Source organism: Mizuhopecten yessoensis, unplaced genomic scaffold (assembly GCF_002113885.1).
Source record: "Mizuhopecten yessoensis strain PY_sf001 unplaced genomic scaffold, ASM211388v2 scaffold7507, whole genome shotgun sequence".
NCBI lineage: Eukaryota > Metazoa > Mollusca > Bivalvia > Pectinida > Pectinidae > Mizuhopecten > Mizuhopecten yessoensis.
In genome coordinates this window covers 225,934-245,972 of record NW_018407082.1, presented here as the reverse complement: position 1 = coordinate 245,972, position 20,039 = coordinate 225,934, and the positions used below count along the sequence as shown (strand labels likewise).

The following is a 20,039-nucleotide window of genomic DNA, read 5'->3' as shown; positions in this document are numbered from 1 at the left end:
CATATTTACATATATTTGGTCTTTATATAAAGATAGACTTAATACGCTTCTGTATCATGGGGGAGTGATGGTAATGATATCAAAAGCTTATTATTAGAAACACCGAACATATTTTGTTTGTAACTTTAAGTAACTAATAAAACTGAAACAGTTTCTTCCACATTCATTGTTTTAATTGAATTTGCGCAAGTTGGCAACTTGTTCAGGAATGCACGACAGCGATATCAGTTCAGCTAGTGATTCTATAGGATCCCGCACCTATATGATCATCATAATACCATGATGCCGATAATGAAAGTCTTAACAACTGCAATCCTAGAGCTCATACATGGGATGTGTCGACCTCGAACCCGCTTCTATAAAATGGCTAAAGACGGTTTGAAAAGTCAACCTGAGACAGTTTGGCCTCGAACCTGCATCTACCAATGTTTATACGTATTTCATCTCAAAATTCGCAAATCTTAGACAATTCAACCTCGAATCATATCACACCGGAGACACAGATATAGAACAAGCTTCGTAAACATTTTTGAAGCTCTTGTCTGTCTCGAATACTCGAGAACCAAGAATGAGGAAGGGTGTGTCAATAAGTAGTTCTGGCAGTGTTGTAACACATCTAGTAGTAGACGATTGTGGCTGATACAAGAAGTTTTTTTTCTTAATGACCCGTTCCTTATTATTGAAACATGATGCAATTTAGGGATTTAGTTTTGATTTAGCGTTACCGTACTGTTTTTAACAGATATACTGTGTGGAAGAAATGAAATGAAGTATATCAAACAAGAAAGCATGTTTTTTTTTAACCAGTTTATTTCTAAGTGTAAAATTTGTTTGTTTATGATTAGAAATTAAAATAAAAAAATCGTCAATTCGTCAAATTAAAAAAGAACATCATGTGTTGGACATGAATGAAATGAATATTATTTAAATAATAATGTACATATTGTTTTTAATTATTTTTTAATACGTTCACACATGCTTATTTATCATCGACATCAACATACTCCTAATCAAAATTACACTTACAGACAGTTCTTTATTCAAAAGTATAAACATATTTTTGGGGATACACAATTTATTTTTTAACCAATCAGGATGTACTATTCAATATTGCGCAAACATGGGAAAACTCCATAAAATTAATATTTTCATGTATTTCTAGCAGTCCGACAAGGTTTGGTGTTTCGATGTTGACAGTTGGCAGTGAACGTGCTAACTTATAACTGTCTTTTTATTTATTTTTCCACCTGCAGATAAACGTCGGAAAAACACAGCCGTGGGATATATATTCAATGGACGTCTCCGTGGTCATCTTCGGACTGCTGGCCTCAGTTTTCCGGACAGCTGATTTCACAGGTAAAATTTTCATGGATCAGTAGAACTCACAATATATTGTAAACAGTGTTGTTTTAAGCTCTGTTGGAGACTTGGTCGAATCCGAAACCGAGACAGTGTGACGTTAGTGATGCTTCCTAGCAGTATCAGTTGTTTATTTGTGTTAAGAGATGTCAGAGAGTTATTATGATACATTTTCTGATACACCAAACATTAAACATGTTTCCCTCGAGATAGGTAGCCGAATGGGTTATTTTTACAAAATGATTTGTTTCAATCCTTTTTTAGGTCATGCTTTCATTTTTTATTTTTCTCTTTCTTTTCTCCTTCTTTCTTTCTATCTTTCTTTCCTCATGCTCTCTTTCAACTTCTTTAAATCGTTCTTCCTTTTTTTCTGCCTTTATTTCTCTTTCGTTATTTGGCCTTTTTATTTTTATGACAGCTGTAACAACTCATGATCAGTCTATATCGTATTCGTCTAGAGTTTAACAAACGTAGTGTCTGTTTACATTTTTTTGACGTGAGTGTTCTGTATATTGATATTATAATATCATAATAATATTGATTTAAAATGAATTATATAATGATAACAGGGGTTGAATTGAGTTTATAGACAGTGTTAACGTCACCAGGAGGAGTTGTTATGGGTTTTAGACATTCTTTACATTACCGGGAGAGGTTGTTATGGGTTTTAGACATTGTTAACGTCACTAGGAGGGGTTGTTATGGGTTTTAGACATTGTTTACATCACCAGCAAGGATTGTTATGGGTTTAAGACATTATTCACATGATCAGAAGGGGTTGTTATGGGTTTTAAACATTGTTTCCGTCACCAAGAGGGGTTGTTATGGGTTTTAGACATTCTTTACATTACCAGGAGAGGTTGTTATGGGTATTAGACATTGTTTACGTTACCAGGAGGGGTTTTATGGGTTTAAGACATTGTTAACGTCACCATGAGGGGTTGTTATGGGTTTTAGACATTCTTTACATTACCAGGAGAGGTTGATAGAGGTATAAGACATTTTGAATGCTGGCACCAGCATCGTACCACAGTGCAGTTAGTGTTCCTGCTGTTCTTGAATTCAAATAATTGCTTTTTCAATGATGGTTCGTTGTACGTAGGTCGTTGAGCTATCATATTATATTTTCCTTGATCGATATTTATTTTTGAAATATATTATTATATATTCAATACGTCATCCATGACCAAAGGCAATGCTCAGCACATCAGACTTGATATAATGTCTGCTAACATTTTATTGCTTTCAATTTTCCTTTTTATCTTTGGTTACATATACGAACATGTTAGTACTTAATACGACCGTGGCCTGTCAATATATCGTGCTGATATTTCGACAGAGGTTGGTGTAATTCACGTTTTGATCGAATTTTCATAGACATATACCGAAGTTGCATGTGACCTAGGAAAAGTTGTTCAGCCTATTAGTAGGGATCCCATCTCTCCGACATAACTCTCAAAGGCAAGAAATGTCTGACGTTTTGAAAATGCATTTTAAATATTTAATAGCCGTTATTCCTTACCCATAAGACTTCACCAAACATATCCTTGAAATGATGAAAGGATGAAATAACATTAGCATTACACATGGTAATAGCTAGTCTGTTATTGAAAATAGACCAGTTTCTTTATTAGATTTTTGAGTAACATTGATGGGAGTTTGTTTTCAAAAACGTGTTTAAATTTCAAAAACGTGTCTAAAACACATCACTGCAATTGTATTTAACCCGTAAAACCTCCAACATGTTATATTAGTTTAATCTACATATATATTCTACAGGAAGACATATTGATTTCCCTGCAGTATAAATGTAACAAAATAGCGTTCGTACCTATATGAATGTAAGAATCCTTGGTGTTTATTGAGGGAGTAATACATTTAGTATTATATACATGTTTATATATGTTGGTTAACTGGGGACCGAATAACTGTTTCGCATAGTTTAAATGTGTCCCCGTTCGAGCCATTTTTTTAGATGCTTCAGAGACGATCTCGGGATGCTTGATTTGTTGTTCGTTCCCTCAGCAGTGTACATGTCTTTTGCGATAACGCATCTACTCAATGAATCAAATTCTACACAATTATTATCGGCGTCCTACCACAAGACTACCGTGCCTCCTAATAAAGTAAGAAGTTCATCCCTATTAACCAAACCAAAGTGATTTATCAGCAGGACTTTGTTGGAACAGCGTATGTATCTACCTGGGAAAATACAAATGTGCATACTTATTTTGATCGAATCAAGTATGTTCCTCATTTCTGCTAAAGGACGGTGTTTCTCTTGGTACAGAACCGACACAGGAAAAAATATTGCAAACTTATTTAAAATATTATTTCTCAGAATGCAAATGTCTCACGGAATAAATAAGGCTGCCTGTTTCCATAGATTGCACAATGTTATAAGTCGCTTCTGCAGTAAAGGTTTTTCTGTAATTGTATTGACCCATGCTTATTCAAATGTCGACAAGGATGTATTACGAATATATACGTACACGTAGGTGATATGTTAGGAACATATGCTAATTATATATACACTTATGCTGGGAAATAGTAAACACTGAATAATAATGGCGCCTATTGAAACAAGAGTGTCTTGTCCGTCGATATATAACCATATATAGGTCAGATATCACCAGAGAGTACTGTTATTATCAATAACATTAGTGAATTCTCCTGTCTCTTTTGAATGTTAGCAGTTAGCTTTGACATCACAACGTTGTACTGTATTAAATTTTGTCCTTGTGTTATCCCGTTTAGATCAGAGTGGTTCATCAAGCAGTCAATTGGTATCTGTATCTGCCGTACCGATGTGGTATGAAAAGGTACGCCATGTAATATCATTGCTGTGTCCACTGAAAGGCCATCAAGTATATGGCGTGTTGTATTGTATAGCACGTTGCATCGTTTGCCAATGATGCGATTGACACAACGCATTGACCAACAGTATTCTTATTTCAATATTTAGGGGCGCGGTAGTCTAGCGGTATGAAGCCGGGCTCGTGACCGAAGGGTTGCGGGTTCAAGTCGCGCCACGGCACTGTGTTGAATCTTTGAACAAGATACTTTACTCCGCTTGTTCCAGTCTATTCAGCTGTAAATGAGGACGTGGTTAGTAGTTGCAGAATTGTTGAGTGTTAGCTGTAAGTGCCAAAATGGCAGCACCAGCTGTATGCTCCCCAGGGATTTGAGAAAGCATTTGGTTGATTGCAATGGTCCTATAACCACGGATAATAATGTGTGAACCGCTGGAAGACGACCCACAAACTAGGTGTTAATAAAGGGGTATACAAGGACCTCGAATTATGATTATTATCATTATTTTCATTTAATGGTTCCTAGCAACCAAGTTTATTTGCGAAGAACATCGATGCGGGATTTTGTTTGACAAAACATAATAACTGTAAGCATTGGTTGTTGATGTGTGTTAGATCTGGTGTTGAGTGATGTTTGATTGGTTCAATGAGACCTATGATTAGGTCATATGTTATATGAAGCCAACTAGCGTGGGTGATAATGTCAACTGTCCGTTAGCCTTCTGTCAGAGTGGTATCGATCTGGCTGTCTATTGTCATTGCTACAAATTGAAAAAGTGTCTACATGTATGTGTCATACTACACTCTCTGTTACATATTGTTTTGTCTTATTTTATCAGCTTGAGTATCTATCCATAAGATATTAAGGAATTGCATTTCTTTATCAATATATAATTTAATCTTGCTGGTAACAAGCATTTTGATTGTCTTGAAAAATTATGTTATCAAATTTTCTGATTCATCAGGGAAAATTGTGTATTAATTTAACCATTTTATTATTTAGTTATTTTTTTATTGTAACACATGCGGTTCTATGGCGATAGAATTTAACCAATTTGGTTTGTGATCCTGTGAATTCTTTTGAATGTTTTCTTAATGTTAAAATAGTCTTTTCGCTTATTTTTAAAACCTATTTGTCTCGTCATTTAAATGTCTCGTTTTAGCGTTTATTTCATAGCCTATATAAATAATGTGTGGTATAATGCATTTTAAATTAGATGCGAGACGTTCATGATGAAGTTGATTTGATGGTTGCCAAAATAATATTCTTTACTTATACTTTCACTTTCCAGCTTCGGATAGAAGACTTTCTCTATATACATGATCTTTATTTTGACGTGACGTTGTCAATAATTAAATTTCCACATTTTACTATAGCCTTTGAAACATCCAGTCACATCATCGTCAAATAAGTTAAATATATACCTATGTACATTCGTCACAACTATTGATCATACTACTGACCTAAATAATTATATTCAAAGATGAATCAATATATCAGCGTGGAAAAGAAATTTGTCATTTGTTTGCGCTTGCACACCAGGAGAAACCGTTAAAAGAGTATTGAAAACGAATGTTTCATTGACAAAAATAGTTAGTGCTGCATTGTTTACCTTAATGTCTTTCCGTTTCGCTTGTGATGTTGTTTTGCTTGTAGACTCTATTGTATGCTTTTTTTAATTCAATCTTGCATTCATGTTTTCAATTATATCCATGTTGTTGGAGTGACATTTTGTTTGTGATGTATACTAATCGTTGAGTATACAATACTTTATTTCTCATTATTTAGTGTAGGTAATTCCCGGTCGTATTGATCGCAGTGGACGCAGCTGTGTTGGTAAAGGTCGCTAGTTATTGTTGTATTAGTCTCGAGAATTGTGTAATACCTGGTGAATTATCTCCCCTGGAGACCCCACACTTCCGTCTATAACTTCAACTAGTCTTATACGCACTCTTTATCAATAAGAGGACGTGATGTGACGTCGTTGGTGATGAAAGGCGTCGTAAGAAATCGACAAATTTGTCCCTGATACCTAAATTAGCTGCCTTGCTCATTGGACAAAATTGATCTTGTAATTGTTTGTGTCCAAACGGGGGGATTACAACTGCCAATGCGCAGATGAGTATTTCTATCCCCATTTTTCGCTAGCTAACTTTCCAGTCAAGATTCAGCCTAGAGATAGATCTACTTTGGTATATTTACATTTTCCGTCCCAACAAAAAATCGTCCAAAGATACAACATGGTCTGCTAAGGTCTATAGAAAAGGTAATTAATGATTATTTAGATTTCAAGGAATATAAAAAGTATACATTACTTTAATTAATCAATCTATTAAATTGGTTTACTGGGTTGTAAGTGTGTTATGTATCCTTATTTACTCAATATTCCGTGATTGGCTTCCCGAAATGTAACAGAAATGTGACAATATTGTGTTATTTAATCAACATTAATGACATTCAATTGACTATTCAAGGAGTCATCACTGAATGTAAATTACCTTCATGTTCTGTAATCGAGTTGGCTATGATCAAGTAATGTTATTTTTCTGTCAGACTCATTTCCTATAAAAAAAAAAGTTTGTTCGGCAGTTTTTGGAAGGAAATTAGACGTCATGTCTCACTATGGTGGTGATTTCTTCACTGCCATTTAAGCTAATTACTACGACGGAAGCATATGTGTGGCAAAAAAGTGAGATTTTGGTTGCATGCCTATTTAACATTGCAGTTTGCTATCGATTGTTTTATGTATGTGATTCTATTGCACAACAGAAATTATCACAGAGGCAACAAAAGAGATTGTTTATAAACAACGCATGTGTTTTATATACTTTACATCGGGGATAGTATACGCTATTGCAAATCAGGACCGAAATCATCGTTTGATAATTTTTTGTTGAAGTATTATCGAAAAAGTAGGGTTGCCTTCATAATTATTTTGGTATCCTCAAAGTTCTGTAATTGGTCTTAAGCTATCCTGTATATACTGTTTCATATTGTCCGGGCAGTCACCCGACAGTTATGTTAAACACAGTATCTTAACTTTCAATTCCTCAGTAGTAACATCCCTGCTTGTGAGGTTTACACGTGACAGTTTCACTGCATAATTGCGTCTTTTTCTGTAAGAAATATACAGATATAGTAATGAAGCTTATTATTATACAGTGTCTCCAAAGTTTTCTTCTACAAGATTTAGATAGATGTTAAAGAAATTTGACTGTTGTAATTGTGGTGTGGATTTTTATTACATCTTGATTGACATAATACAACTTTGTATTTGATTGCAGAAAATGTGTTGAAATATATGCTTGTCTTTAAGGTTTGACTCCTGATTTAACTGGCGATGTCATGGTGTTTTTCCTTCTATTTTGATGTCTACTCAGTTCCTATTGTTGTTTCCAAGTTCAGATTTTGTGTTTATATGCTGACGCTATTGTATTTAAATCCCATTTCGATAATATGTAGTTTAACTCCATTCAGAACTGTTCATACCCATATTGCAGAATGCTGTCACGTATGTTACGCCAACGAAGTCCATAAGACAAACGGTGTACGTTTTTAGCACATGCATCCCTCTGATAGCTAACCTCTCGTTACGAAAATCAATGTGTGAAATACGTGTCATGCCGACGGCCTGCCGGGTAGGTTGTCGGTTTGTGATAATGATATAATATTGTTAATCTGGAGATTAAACTAATCAGTTTAAACGGAACTGCCTCTGCCGTATCCGTGTATCTCCCCACATCTGCTTGCGTGTTGACGAGGAGAACGTGACAAACGTTGTATTACCATATAGTATCCAACTGGGACCTCGGCAAACTTTAATACCGCTGCTTTATACGGATATGTCCTCAATAAAGAGAAACGGAATCTTTATTCTGGTTGAAATTAATTTCGTGAAACTAATTACAGGCGTTTGCTTTGCCTTTGTAGGAGCAGCAACGCAATTTTTTAACGGGAAATCAGATCAAATCTCTTTTACCGTCACTTTACAACAAAACAAAATTCTTAAAACTGGCTTGAAACGCGTTGTGCATGTACCAGGAACACTAACCTATGACAACAGTATTCCGTGATTTGTGACGCCTAGGGACACACTTCTCTCGTGAAGGTGATTACATAACTATAAATGACACCAGGGAAGAGACGCTGGTTATTTACAGACTGCAGTTGCCATAATCGTTTCCAACTAACACATTACAATGTTGAAAATTGCTAAGAACATTACAGTTTATGTAAACGATTCATTATTATGAATATCAATATTAATTTGCGCGTGACAATGTAGTCAAACAAAAATATTTGGGTTTCAAAAGTCATTTTACTTCAAGTTAAATTGTCAAACTCTCTAGGGCTTGAAATGCTGCGCGCTATACAAATATTTTCTTAAGTCGTTTTTCCTGTAATATGTCAAAGTCTACCGTTTATCAGCTTCCACTTAAGACAAAAACATGCATACAGTATGTCACTTCACAAGTTGACAGTAATGCATTAAACAAAATATTATTTCAAATAAACTGTAAAAAAAATGCCTCTTACAATGTAAGTGGTCATTGGACAAAATCCCATTTCCACTTTTCATATGCCACGACCTTGTCGTCACCAAGAAAAATCATTTTTGGGTTATTGGGACATCTCAGTTAAATATTGTTTACGATTATTTTGTCTTCTTTTTTGCTGGACAATATTATAATAATATCAATAATAATAGTCTTCATTTATACTTGATGACAAAGTTGAGTCAACGACTCGTCTAACATTTGGTCAGATAGTTATAAAATATACAATTATTTACAAAACATTGTTATTTGCTTGACCTTACCATGGAACTGGATGGAATACACGGTTTCCTGCTACTCATGTATGTCAGTCGCATCCCGGTGTCATTTCTCCATCGCCTGAACTTGTTTTCCTTGCGATAAAACGTTATACAAACATTCCGTACCTAAGTACACTGCAGTTAGCCCATAGGGCTGTACATCTGAAGACAATGTTTCTGTTTCTAGGAATAGAACCAACTGTTTTCCTTGCACTTGTTTCATTCACAAATGAAACAGTTCATAAACAATCAGTACTCAAATACTTCATAACAAATTCCGTATTGATGTCCTATATCATTGTCAAAACACTTTTGGTAAACAAAGATGAAGTTCTATCCCTCTAATGGAGAATCGCTTTTCTGCTGATTCACACGAAACTTCATTCAAGTACTAGGACTAAACAATACTTAATAGCATTTGAGTTTTAGGTACTTGAACCAAATTTGACCAGCGATGGGAGGATTTACATCAAAGTAACAAATTCGTCAGAAACGTTGGAACAGAAACATCGATTTTTTATAATTGATTTTTGTTGTCGTTTCAGACCCGTGTTCCATTCCTCTGACAGGATACGAGAGTTTTATCACAGATGTTCCCGAGGACACACTTATCGGTAGGTAACTTGTTATTTGTAATCTGTAATCTTCTTTGTTGCAGGGATAAACGTTAATCTCTGCACGGGATTCTGAATAAGTACATAGCTTTAACAGAGATCGCTGGTACAATGTGTAATAAAGCGAATAACCTTTTTCTTTGACACAAATCACAAGATTTTAGTATTATGGGCAAGGTAACACATATCCTCAACTCTAACACAAATCACAGGAATAAAGTGTAAGGTAATATGTACCCTTAAACTGTTGACCACTGGCAGGTTCCGTGTTGGGGAAACTTAGGGTATCTGGAAGGCCGGACGAGGTGGATCTAATCCAACAAACCAACGATTATCTCCTCCTGGATCAAGTCAGCCGTAACATAACCCTCCAGAAGGCGCTTGACACAGACCAAGGAACCAGCACTATCATTCTCAGGGTTGAATGTAGCATCAAAAATGAAATCGATTCTCCATCGGTAGGTCTGCTGACAAATTAACACGTAAATCTGGCATCCAAATAAATATTTTTGCCATTTCGTCATTTGTGATGCTGTCTTTATGTCGTAAGGATATTGTCAAACTGCAAACCAAAATCGAATTGCTTTCATTGGCTATTCTTTAGACAATATATACATGTATATTATGTGATGCCGTATTGTCCGGAGCTACAATCGCAGGTAGCAGGTAACTCTTTTCGATAAGATGTTTTAAAAGCACGCATCATACATGTATCTTTGGTTTCACAACGCATTAATTTCGTTTCATCTAGCCCCTGTAAAGCAAAGCAGCATTTAACACATTACTTGACCTTATTATCTTTGTCCAAGCAAGATCACATCCGCTTGCAATAATTCAGTTTAGGTTTTCTTATTTTTCTAAAAATGCTTTCTCGTAAATTATTTACACATTTACAAAACAGAGTTACTTACACATGTCCATTACAGAAAAAATACCCATTCTTAAGGCGACGAAATTGAACGAAAAGAATGCCTTAAAAAAATATCAATTAACAAGTGTACAAATCGGATAAATAGACTGAAATATCACCACATCCCAGAGGATAGACCTCTATGTACTATTATATATATAACAAAGATTTTAACATGTGTAGATGTCTGATTGGTCTATCGTGACAGAGTTGTGCCGAACTGACAAACTTTGACACTTTTCTGCAAAGATAAGTGCTTGTTCATGTACATGTACATGTATGTATATATATATATTTTTTAGTTTTTTAGTCGGTCGTTAATCTTATGTTTTCTTTATATATTTCTATATATCCTGCGCATTAACTAATGAGAGTTTAAAAATAGAAGCAAAATATCCTCATTTCGTACCAGACGGATCTATAAGCCATCTTCATTTTTTGTCTACGAGCGATCACGTGAATCGTAACGACAATATGATCTCGTATAGCTATATTGCTACGGCGGTTCTGCGTTAAAAATACATCGGACGTCCATTGAGTACTCAACGATCTCGTTGCTTTGTTCTGTCTATAATTGTTAGGTGTTGTCAGGTCATCATAACTATTATAGTTTAAAATGCAAAACATAAACACAAAAAAAACATGTCTTATTTTTGATGATGATGGCAATGATTGATTTGTTCAATATAATCAATTTCGCATCTTGACAACAAAAGTTCGAACTGTTTTATCATATTTGTAATGATGAATGCGTGATTTTCTAAAACGAACTAAAGGATGTTCATTACACATGTGCGTGTGTGGCTTTATTTAGCTTAATGCTATTGTTTACTAAATTGTTGTGGATGAGTTTTAGTTAGCGTTTAATTTGCAACTTTCAATTTCCGAATTATGAGTTGCTATAATACACGAGGAGAGTATACACATGAAAATCACGAAAGTATAACCGCCGCATAATAGTCCATTATACAGTATACGATATTGGTTTATGAAATATCATTACGCTAGATAAATCAAATTCATATGTTAAGGTAACTTCATTAATTCGTTTATTTATTTTATTACACTATCAATAAAAACATGTTTCGGTGTTTTATTTTGACGATGTTCAAAGTTCTGTATTTAACACTACAGATTCCCCTGATGGTAAGGGTTATTCTTGAAGATGTTAACGACAACCCGCCCGTTTTCCCACGTGCAAACTACGTCACCAATGTGACAGAAGTAAGTGAATCTACAACGTCATTGCTAAGGTGCATATTTTAACAAGTTTCTACAAGTATATCTCATTATATACATGTATGCATTGCTTATGAAAAATCTTCTTTTACAATAACCCATTTTTATAAAGAATAAATTACAAATAAATTATTATCTGCGTGTATAGGTTTAAAACTGTTATTGTAATATTTCCCTTTCCATCTGTATTCGGTCAAATTATCTGTCTTCGCATATTTCAGGACACAGCTCTTGGAACAATCATTTTCCGAGACGCCATCGCAACGGATGCGGACCAGAAAGGAGGCGGAAACGACCAGATATCTTATCGAATCCTCCCCGGCTCTTACTCGAGCTATTTCGACATCGAGTATCCCCTATATCCCGATATAAAACTCAGGAAACCACTCGATTTCGAGACTCTCAAACAGCTAACAGTGGATATCGAAGCACAGGTTTGTAAATGTACTCCCGTGTTAAGTGATATTATTACATATGGTGTAGGAAATGCTCGTCCCTATTGAGCAACGTGTTCCCTGATTATCTTGATACCCCTCGATGTCTTTACTTTTGGTTTGGTGCGTAATCATTTCCTGCTGTTTTCCTTTTAAGATAATTAAATTTTCGATACGTCATTGTGCGATAACGTCGAAGCTAGGTAAATTACTGCATAAGATAAATAATTATATGATAGTTTTTTCTCTGTTTCACAATTAATCTATAGAAATGAAAAAGCTTGATTGTTATTTCAAAATAAACTTGAACGCTTGGTAGTACAAGAAAATGTAACTGAACACTTGAGAAGTGACGTAATATTTATTTATTTATTTATATATCAATTTATGTTTTTAGTTTATTGTTGTTTATTTTCATTTCATTTTAAGCACTGTTAGTATTTTTTATAGCAAACCGATGGCGAATCACAAGATCACAAAACATGATGTATGTAGATGAACAATGGCATTTTCATATACACTTTCTAAGGTTTAGACAAAACTAATTTTTGCAAAGACATCAGGAACGAAAATTTAATCAAAAGCAGCAAAATACCGCAATGTAAGCCCTCCATTGTATATCGATTGGTATTGATAGCAAAATAATGGGTTTTTTTTGCTGCAGGATAATCCAGTTCGTGGACTCAGTATGAACAACAGTGCCACCTTAACAATAATTGTTATGGACACCGATGACCTAATTCCGACATTCACCTCCCAATACTATAATGGAGATGTGAATATCGATGCCACAAGGGTGAGTTTAAACAAGATTAATGACAAAATACTGTGTTAAAACGGGTAATTGTTGCGACCTTGAGTTTTTACGTTGTGCCAAACGAGTTGGTATTACTTTGACTCGAATTTGAGTTCAGAAAATGATATTTGAACTTGATAACTTTTGCTCAACAGTGCCGGAATAAAAGATGAAATGTAATGGCGAGGATTTGACACGGACTGTTCCATGAGGGTTCACCAAGTGGAACTATCTCCAACAATATTTGTTTTTCATATTCCATAAAAATTTAGAAAGCAATGTAGTGATTATGATTTTGTCACAAGCTACATTGTATTTTACTATAATTAGTTATTTGTCATCTAAGGGTTGCGTGGACTTTAGTAGAACGCCCTTACTTAACTCATTAGTGAATATCTTGCAAACTCAAGTACATCAACTGATTAAGGTTTGAATTTTGCATTTTCTTTCGGTTCAAATGAACGTCATAACACATCAAATGATGTATAACATGATTTAATGAATGGAAGTATATGTATGATCTGATTTTCCTCTGCCGCCCAAAATATGCGTCTTTTGCAAACAATTTCAGTTTTAATACCTTCATGATAATAAAATTGCACGTATGTCAATCCTTACGCATAACGAATGTTAAACAATAAACAGTGTACAAAGGTGTAGCATTTTAGAAAAGTGTTAATGGTTTTTCTTTGTTATTGTTGCTCCCGTGTGGAAAATAATCCGCTTTGGGTAATGTCGTGTTGATTGCTTACAGGTTTTTGATTACCGTCTGTGCTTCGTTAATGACAAAGATGTACCTCACACGATCTATAATTCAGGGTTCTATAGGGTCGTGTTATTCCATATCCACATTGTCATTTAGTCAGCTTGTATTGATAATTTTCCAGGGTACCGTGGTGCTTGTCAACCCGCCACTCAAAGCACGCGATCAGGACCAGCTCAACACTACAGTCATATATCAGATATACGGTAGGTGGCGCTCTTACACATTAAGCTCAAATAAAATAGAACAATCTAATTATATTGTATCATTTATAGATAATAAAAATGAAGATTGTCAGTTATATAATTTTCTGTACTTTTTCATCCTGATGTCGGTTTCTGCCTATCAAACCTCTTTTTCTTGACAGATCCCAGTTATCACTTCTTAATAAACGAGACTACAGGAACGATAACTGTTGACTCCAAGCTGGCCGGGACGACGTATTCTGCTCTCATCAAGGTAGCATATTTGACTTCCAACATCGAAGGTTTAGACTCGTCACAATTCATCAGGAGTGATTATTGTATTACTGTCCATATCGGATATTATGAAATTATGACTATATCATTATATATTAGACATTTAATGTTGTGTTCCTGTTTTTCAGGCGACCCAGATCGACAACCCATTAAGATATGGAGTTGCCCTAGTACAAATAAAAGTCGCCGGGTTGAACATAACATTGCCTAACGGCCCTTCTTTCCGTCAACGTTTGTACGAAACTACCATCGCGGAGAGCCAGCCACCAGGAACCACCATTATGACGGTACCAGTCACGGTTAAGAACCCTGTAAGTCAACGTGTGTATCGATTCTTAAAGTTAATGACGTAATGTTCTGATGCAAAATTTGGAAATGTGACAATGCTACTTATCCTGAGAATTGGTTTGATTTCATAGAATTCTTGACGCCTGGTATATACAAAAAAAGGTTCCCTCAAGCTTCGTTGTTGTATGCCCATTTTTTTCCTAGACAAAAAATCAGTACAATGATACTAGCACAAAAGACTTCTTTTTGAAGTATCGCATCAATATCTGGTACGAGAGATAAACAGTTCCAGCAAATGTAAAGCCATGTACAAAGGTTTAATTTAAAAGTTAAACATTTCGTTTACAGCCTAATCGTGGTATAACATCCTCATCCAAAGACCGACTTGGAAACTGTTTTCAAAATGCAGTTTTGCTTATTTTTCTGCTGACAGTCTAGACACATTAGCAATGCATGTATAAAGTAAAGTTTAACTTTTTCCAAATCGTCCATCGTTCATTTAAGTTCTTATATAGAAGATTTCATTCAGTTCAGCAAATGTGTGTATTGGAATGTATCTTTTGATAATCAAATAAATGCGTAATCGAATCTTCATTTTTATCAGGCTGGTGATTTGAGCTTCAACATATTGGAAAACATTTCTGAGTTTGCAGTAGACCAGAGGTAACATTCCTACAGTTTTTTTTTTTATCACAGTCATTATTGTCCGGTACACTATTGTTGAATAACAATTAATGTTATAGAAAGGTGTTTAAACAGGTTATAAAAAGTTATGTTATTTTATCTTTAAGGACGAAAGTTGTCTCTCATGAATATTTATTTGAATAATTTGTAGTTTAGCAGGTCTGCATTTTCTCGATTCGTTATGATAATCTCCAGGGCAATGGTATCTTTCCCAAAGTGTTTTACATGTATGTTCTATTGCTGTAATGTGTTTGTTGTAGAGGAAACATCTTCCTAACTAGATCTTTAGACTACGACGCACAAGACAAAGAATATCGATTCACTCTGGAGGTGTCGGATGGCATGCATGTAAGTGATACAGGCCTACGGGACCCTTTGGGATGTTATTGTCTCTTAGAACATGTTAGAAAATAAACCTAGGGTTTAAGGGTATTTCCAGACATACAAATACATTTGATATAACATTTATCTTGAAGTTATTTTCCTTCAAAGTTTTGATGGTAGAATGGTATAATTCAGTATAATTCAGTATACTTCTTTATAATTCAGTATAATTCAGTATACTTCTTTATAATTCAGTAAACTTCTTTATAATTCAGTATAATTCAGTATAGTTCTTTATAATTCAGTATAATTCAGTATACTTCTTTATAATTCAGTATAATTCAGTATAATTCAGTATGATTCAAACTTAAACGTGAGTATTATCAACTTGTGTCTTCTCGTTTTCCTTTCACATTTTAAAAATTAAATATCCTAACTCATTAGTCAATGATGTTTATGTATATCTTTTTAATGGATGTAAACTGTTACCTGCTCAAACTACACTAACATTGTCTAATGTGTGTTACCTCAGGTGGCTACCACACCTATACATATTCGGATAGATAACGTTAACGACAACTCGCCGGAGTTACTGAACTCAGAATTCACAGTGAACACGCAACGGGTTCAGGGCACCATAGTCACGGCCATACAGGTACATACTGAATATTGACATGTTTGGACGATGTATTGCTTCATAAAAAATCATCTCGTTTAAAAACAGTACGGAAAATAGGGATATGGTACCAAACTTTACGCAACTCGCATTGCGCCAATTTCATTTCTTATCTATAGTCTGGCATCATATCAGGTGTTTTTTCAATTGCATTTTATATGGAATGGACAAGAAAAACCTCGCTGAGAGAGCTTCCTTCACTTTAAATTATTAATGAAATGGAAGATGTTCACGCTTGCATATAACTGGAATTTAAGTTGTATCCAATTATCTGTTATGTCCGTTAAGTAGGAAGTGCAATGTTGCATTTAAGATATATACTCGGATATCACACGATTTGTATCTTTGTGTGGCTAAATAACCATTGAAGAACTATTTCAACATATCTGGTTTCACCTGGGGGTTTGCATTTCCGATGTTAGCAAATGGTAGTGCCCAACACAGATAATATCTTGAATTATTTATACATCTTATAACCAAGGGTGTGCAGGAATCCCAGCCTTTTCGAATGAAGGCAGTAATATGTAGCAAGTAAAAGTATGAATAACATTTCTTCCTTTCACTCGCCATCATTGAACAATGTGAACACAATCAATAATTCGTAAATATTTCTGATTAGATATTTCATTTATATTTTTAGGATTATTTTCAATGAAATGCAGTCTGCTTGGAGTATTGATAAATTCCTTTTATCTGACGGTATCATGATTTTAAATCTTATGTTTTTAACAGTAAGTGTTGATATCATGATATCAACATGTTACTTCGCATTACAATTACCACGTATGAAAACAGTATTGTCATACACAAGTAAATCTGGTCAGTATAAAGCACCGTGGAGTAACTGATGTGAATATTGTTATATCTACTACCTAGGGTCAGGACAAAGATCCGAACACACATCTTCAGTATCAGCTACGGACACATACGTCGTGAGTATATATGATTTTTTTAAAGCATAATAATGTCTTAATGGCGAGAAATCCGTTCCATAGACCAACGTAAATTTTAAACGTTATATAAAAAAACTTAAATGATGGATATACTCGGTAGTTTAACTGTATCCGCATGAAAGTTAGGCCCAATTAGCAAACGTTGATACATTGTAATAAAGAATATGTTCAGTGAAATATAATGAATACGATTCGGGCTTCATCTGCACGTGCGTTGATTGATAAATGTTATATTGATAATATAAACCAGCGTTATGTGTTTTGCTATACGGCTCAGATTAATATTGTGCTTTAAAAGTGGTCGTATTTATTGAACGCAAATGACAGGTGTGTTTAATATAGGCACACTACCTTGAAATAAGCATGTCATTTAGAAATGCACGTTCATCACAAACGCTGAAGAGCGAATGGAATCGCAAACATATTTCGTTTATTATGTAGCTCTTGTTGATCTGGTGTAACCTTCGTTCAAGATGCTGTCGATGTATAGTCACATGATTCATCATCCATCCTATATCATAATTTTAAATGCTTCTATTTCATTTTTTAATTAAGACTATTCGCCGTCAACTCAGTTGGAGATATCAGTATAACCGCAGCACCAAGAGAGCTAAAAGAGGAAAGTTATCTTTTAGTAGTCAATGTTGCTGATGATGGTGTTCCTCAGAGGTCAACAGTTGCCCTAGTAACGATCAAGTTCCCACGTCATCTGCTAATGTCCCGTGGCTTGTTTGCGATAGAAGGGACAGCTTTGCTGGCTGTTATATTAGGCGCCGTTGCGGCTGTCCTCTTTGTAATTGTCGTTATCTTATTTGCCTATATCATACGTTGGTGAGTTTATGTACTTATATCTCTTAATATTCCGTTTTGATTTATTAATCAATAAATGTTTAGGAAATACATATTACATAATCTAAAAAAGACTCGATTAAACCTTATTACCTCCTATGTTTGCAAGTACAGTATACTTTTGGTATAAAGTAAAAAATATAAATAAAATTGAAACGACCGGTACCAGGAAAAAAACTGATATGGTGGTTAAACTAATATATTATTTATGATCAATTGTGGTTACAGTATATCATATTCAGAGTATCCCATTACGTGTCATTAACAATGAAATTTGCGTGTTATTTTATCAAATAGGAAACTGTCCTACACGAATGAAAAACTTACGAAAGTGAGACAACAAAACGGATTGGATCCCAAGGGACTGATGTACAAGTCTGGCAAACCTTCAATAGACTCCGTTTCTGTCGATATAAAACAAAATATCAATGGTGACATTAGAAAGATACCGAACACAGCTATGCCAACAAATATTCGAGAAAATCCGTTATCAGATGACAAGATGCATTACGGGTTTTCAAAACAAACTAAAGAAAGAAGTGACGAGATTCATATAAACTCAGCCGTTATTCCGTACGGAAATTCATTCAACAATTACGAAGAGCGACGAGCCAATCAGAATGACGTTTTAAAGACTTTCCACGTGCCCGAGGGCAGTAGTAGTGGGGAGAGTAGTGACAGTACTGGTGATAGTAAAAGGGGTCTGATGAACGTTTGTCTCCCTAAGACCACATCCCTGTGTCAGACTAATAACTTGTCCTGGGTCGACAACGACCGGACCAACTCATATGACTGGGAGGTATTCATCTTGTATTTTACTAATATTTTGCTACAACTTGTTATGTATTTCATTTTGAAATGTTTTCCCAAAAATAAAATAATTTTCCCTGCAATGGTGTTAAGTTAAGTTTAGGTTGTCGGGTGACGCAGTGGATTTCGCACTTGCCTTTCACCAAGGCGACCTGGGTTCGATTTCCCGATCGGACGTGAAAAGGTATAGCGTCACCTGCCTGACCACACGGGTTTTCTCCGGGTACTTCGGTTTCCTCCCACACTAAGACCCCCGCGCGCTAACATCCGGACCAACAGGAGTGGTTAATATAAGTTGAAATAAACGTTATATAAGTTCAAGGCTAATGACGGATGTTAAACATTATTATTTAAACTAAACGTATTCTAAAGATGTATGCAATGTATATGCAATCATGAACCACAATACCAACAAACAACAAGGACGAATCAGAACACCTTGTCAAGAAGATAGGGGCTATGATTAAGCGAAACAGTATCGTATTTCTCTCAACTGATTTACTTCAACAAAATATCACGAAAAAGTGTTTGCGGACAGAATTTCACTTAGTCCTAATTAACAATAATCATGTTTGATATAACCGACCATTGGCAATCCTGCTTTATGAAGTTGAAATATATGTCAATGTGATGTTTTTTTTTATAAAATAACTTTTCTTCTTTCTTCCCGCAGGAAAATCTACCACAGGATATGAAGAAATCCAACAGGAAGCCTAAAATTACAGTCTACTTTTGATGTTTTACTGAAAGATTTATGGACGTTTGATGTGTGCAACATAAACAATACAAATATATACTTTAGTAAGTCAACACAATTATGTTATCATAAACAATGCCTGATTGACGTATAGAAAGGCTTCGTATATCCCCCTACCACAAAAACAATGACAGAATAGTTGTATAGAAAAGTTGATTGTACAAATTGTATAAGAAATGATGGAAAGGTCATAATATTTGGTGCATTCCATTACCATGAACAACATTCATAAACAGTTAAAAAAATCATAATAGACGGTTACATTTCCATGAACTACAATGGTTGAATTTCGTATACAAATGTTGGTTGTATTTCATTATGTTATGACATCATAATGGACAAGTTGTGTAAAACGTTGCGTAATTTAAAATATAATCCCTTATGTAATTGTTATATAAATAAAGGTTAGGTTATGTATGTTTTGTTTTAGTAACAAAATGAAAACATCAATAAAGTAAATTAATGAAATATATC

At 34.8% G+C, this 20,039-nt stretch overlaps 1 protein-coding gene across 1 annotated transcript in view; it reads left to right on the top strand.

Moving 5' to 3' along the window:
- The window catches only part of LOC110453795 (protocadherin beta-1-like), a 28,939-nt gene extending 9,261 nt beyond the window's left edge, over positions 1-19,678 (top strand). The window contains exons 2-17 of the mRNA XM_021502955.1: positions 1,254-1,356; positions 9,535-9,603; positions 9,865-10,061; positions 11,648-11,737; positions 11,974-12,186; positions 12,851-12,982; positions 13,870-13,951; positions 14,113-14,204; positions 14,353-14,535; positions 15,117-15,175; positions 15,457-15,544; positions 16,053-16,175; positions 17,073-17,128; positions 17,705-17,980; positions 18,296-18,797; positions 19,482-19,678. Coding sequence (XP_021358630.1) covers positions 1,293-1,356; positions 9,535-9,603; positions 9,865-10,061; positions 11,648-11,737; positions 11,974-12,186; positions 12,851-12,982; positions 13,870-13,951; positions 14,113-14,204; positions 14,353-14,535; positions 15,117-15,175; positions 15,457-15,544; positions 16,053-16,175; positions 17,073-17,128; positions 17,705-17,980; positions 18,296-18,797; positions 19,482-19,544 — 2,289 coding nt within the window. The 5' untranslated portion in view covers positions 1,254-1,292 and the 3' untranslated portion in view covers positions 19,545-19,678. The remainder of the gene's footprint in view (positions 1-1,253; positions 1,357-9,534; positions 9,604-9,864; positions 10,062-11,647; positions 11,738-11,973; positions 12,187-12,850; positions 12,983-13,869; positions 13,952-14,112; positions 14,205-14,352; positions 14,536-15,116; positions 15,176-15,456; positions 15,545-16,052; positions 16,176-17,072; positions 17,129-17,704; positions 17,981-18,295; positions 18,798-19,481) is intronic.
- Positions 19,679-20,039: the final 361 nt, after the last annotated feature.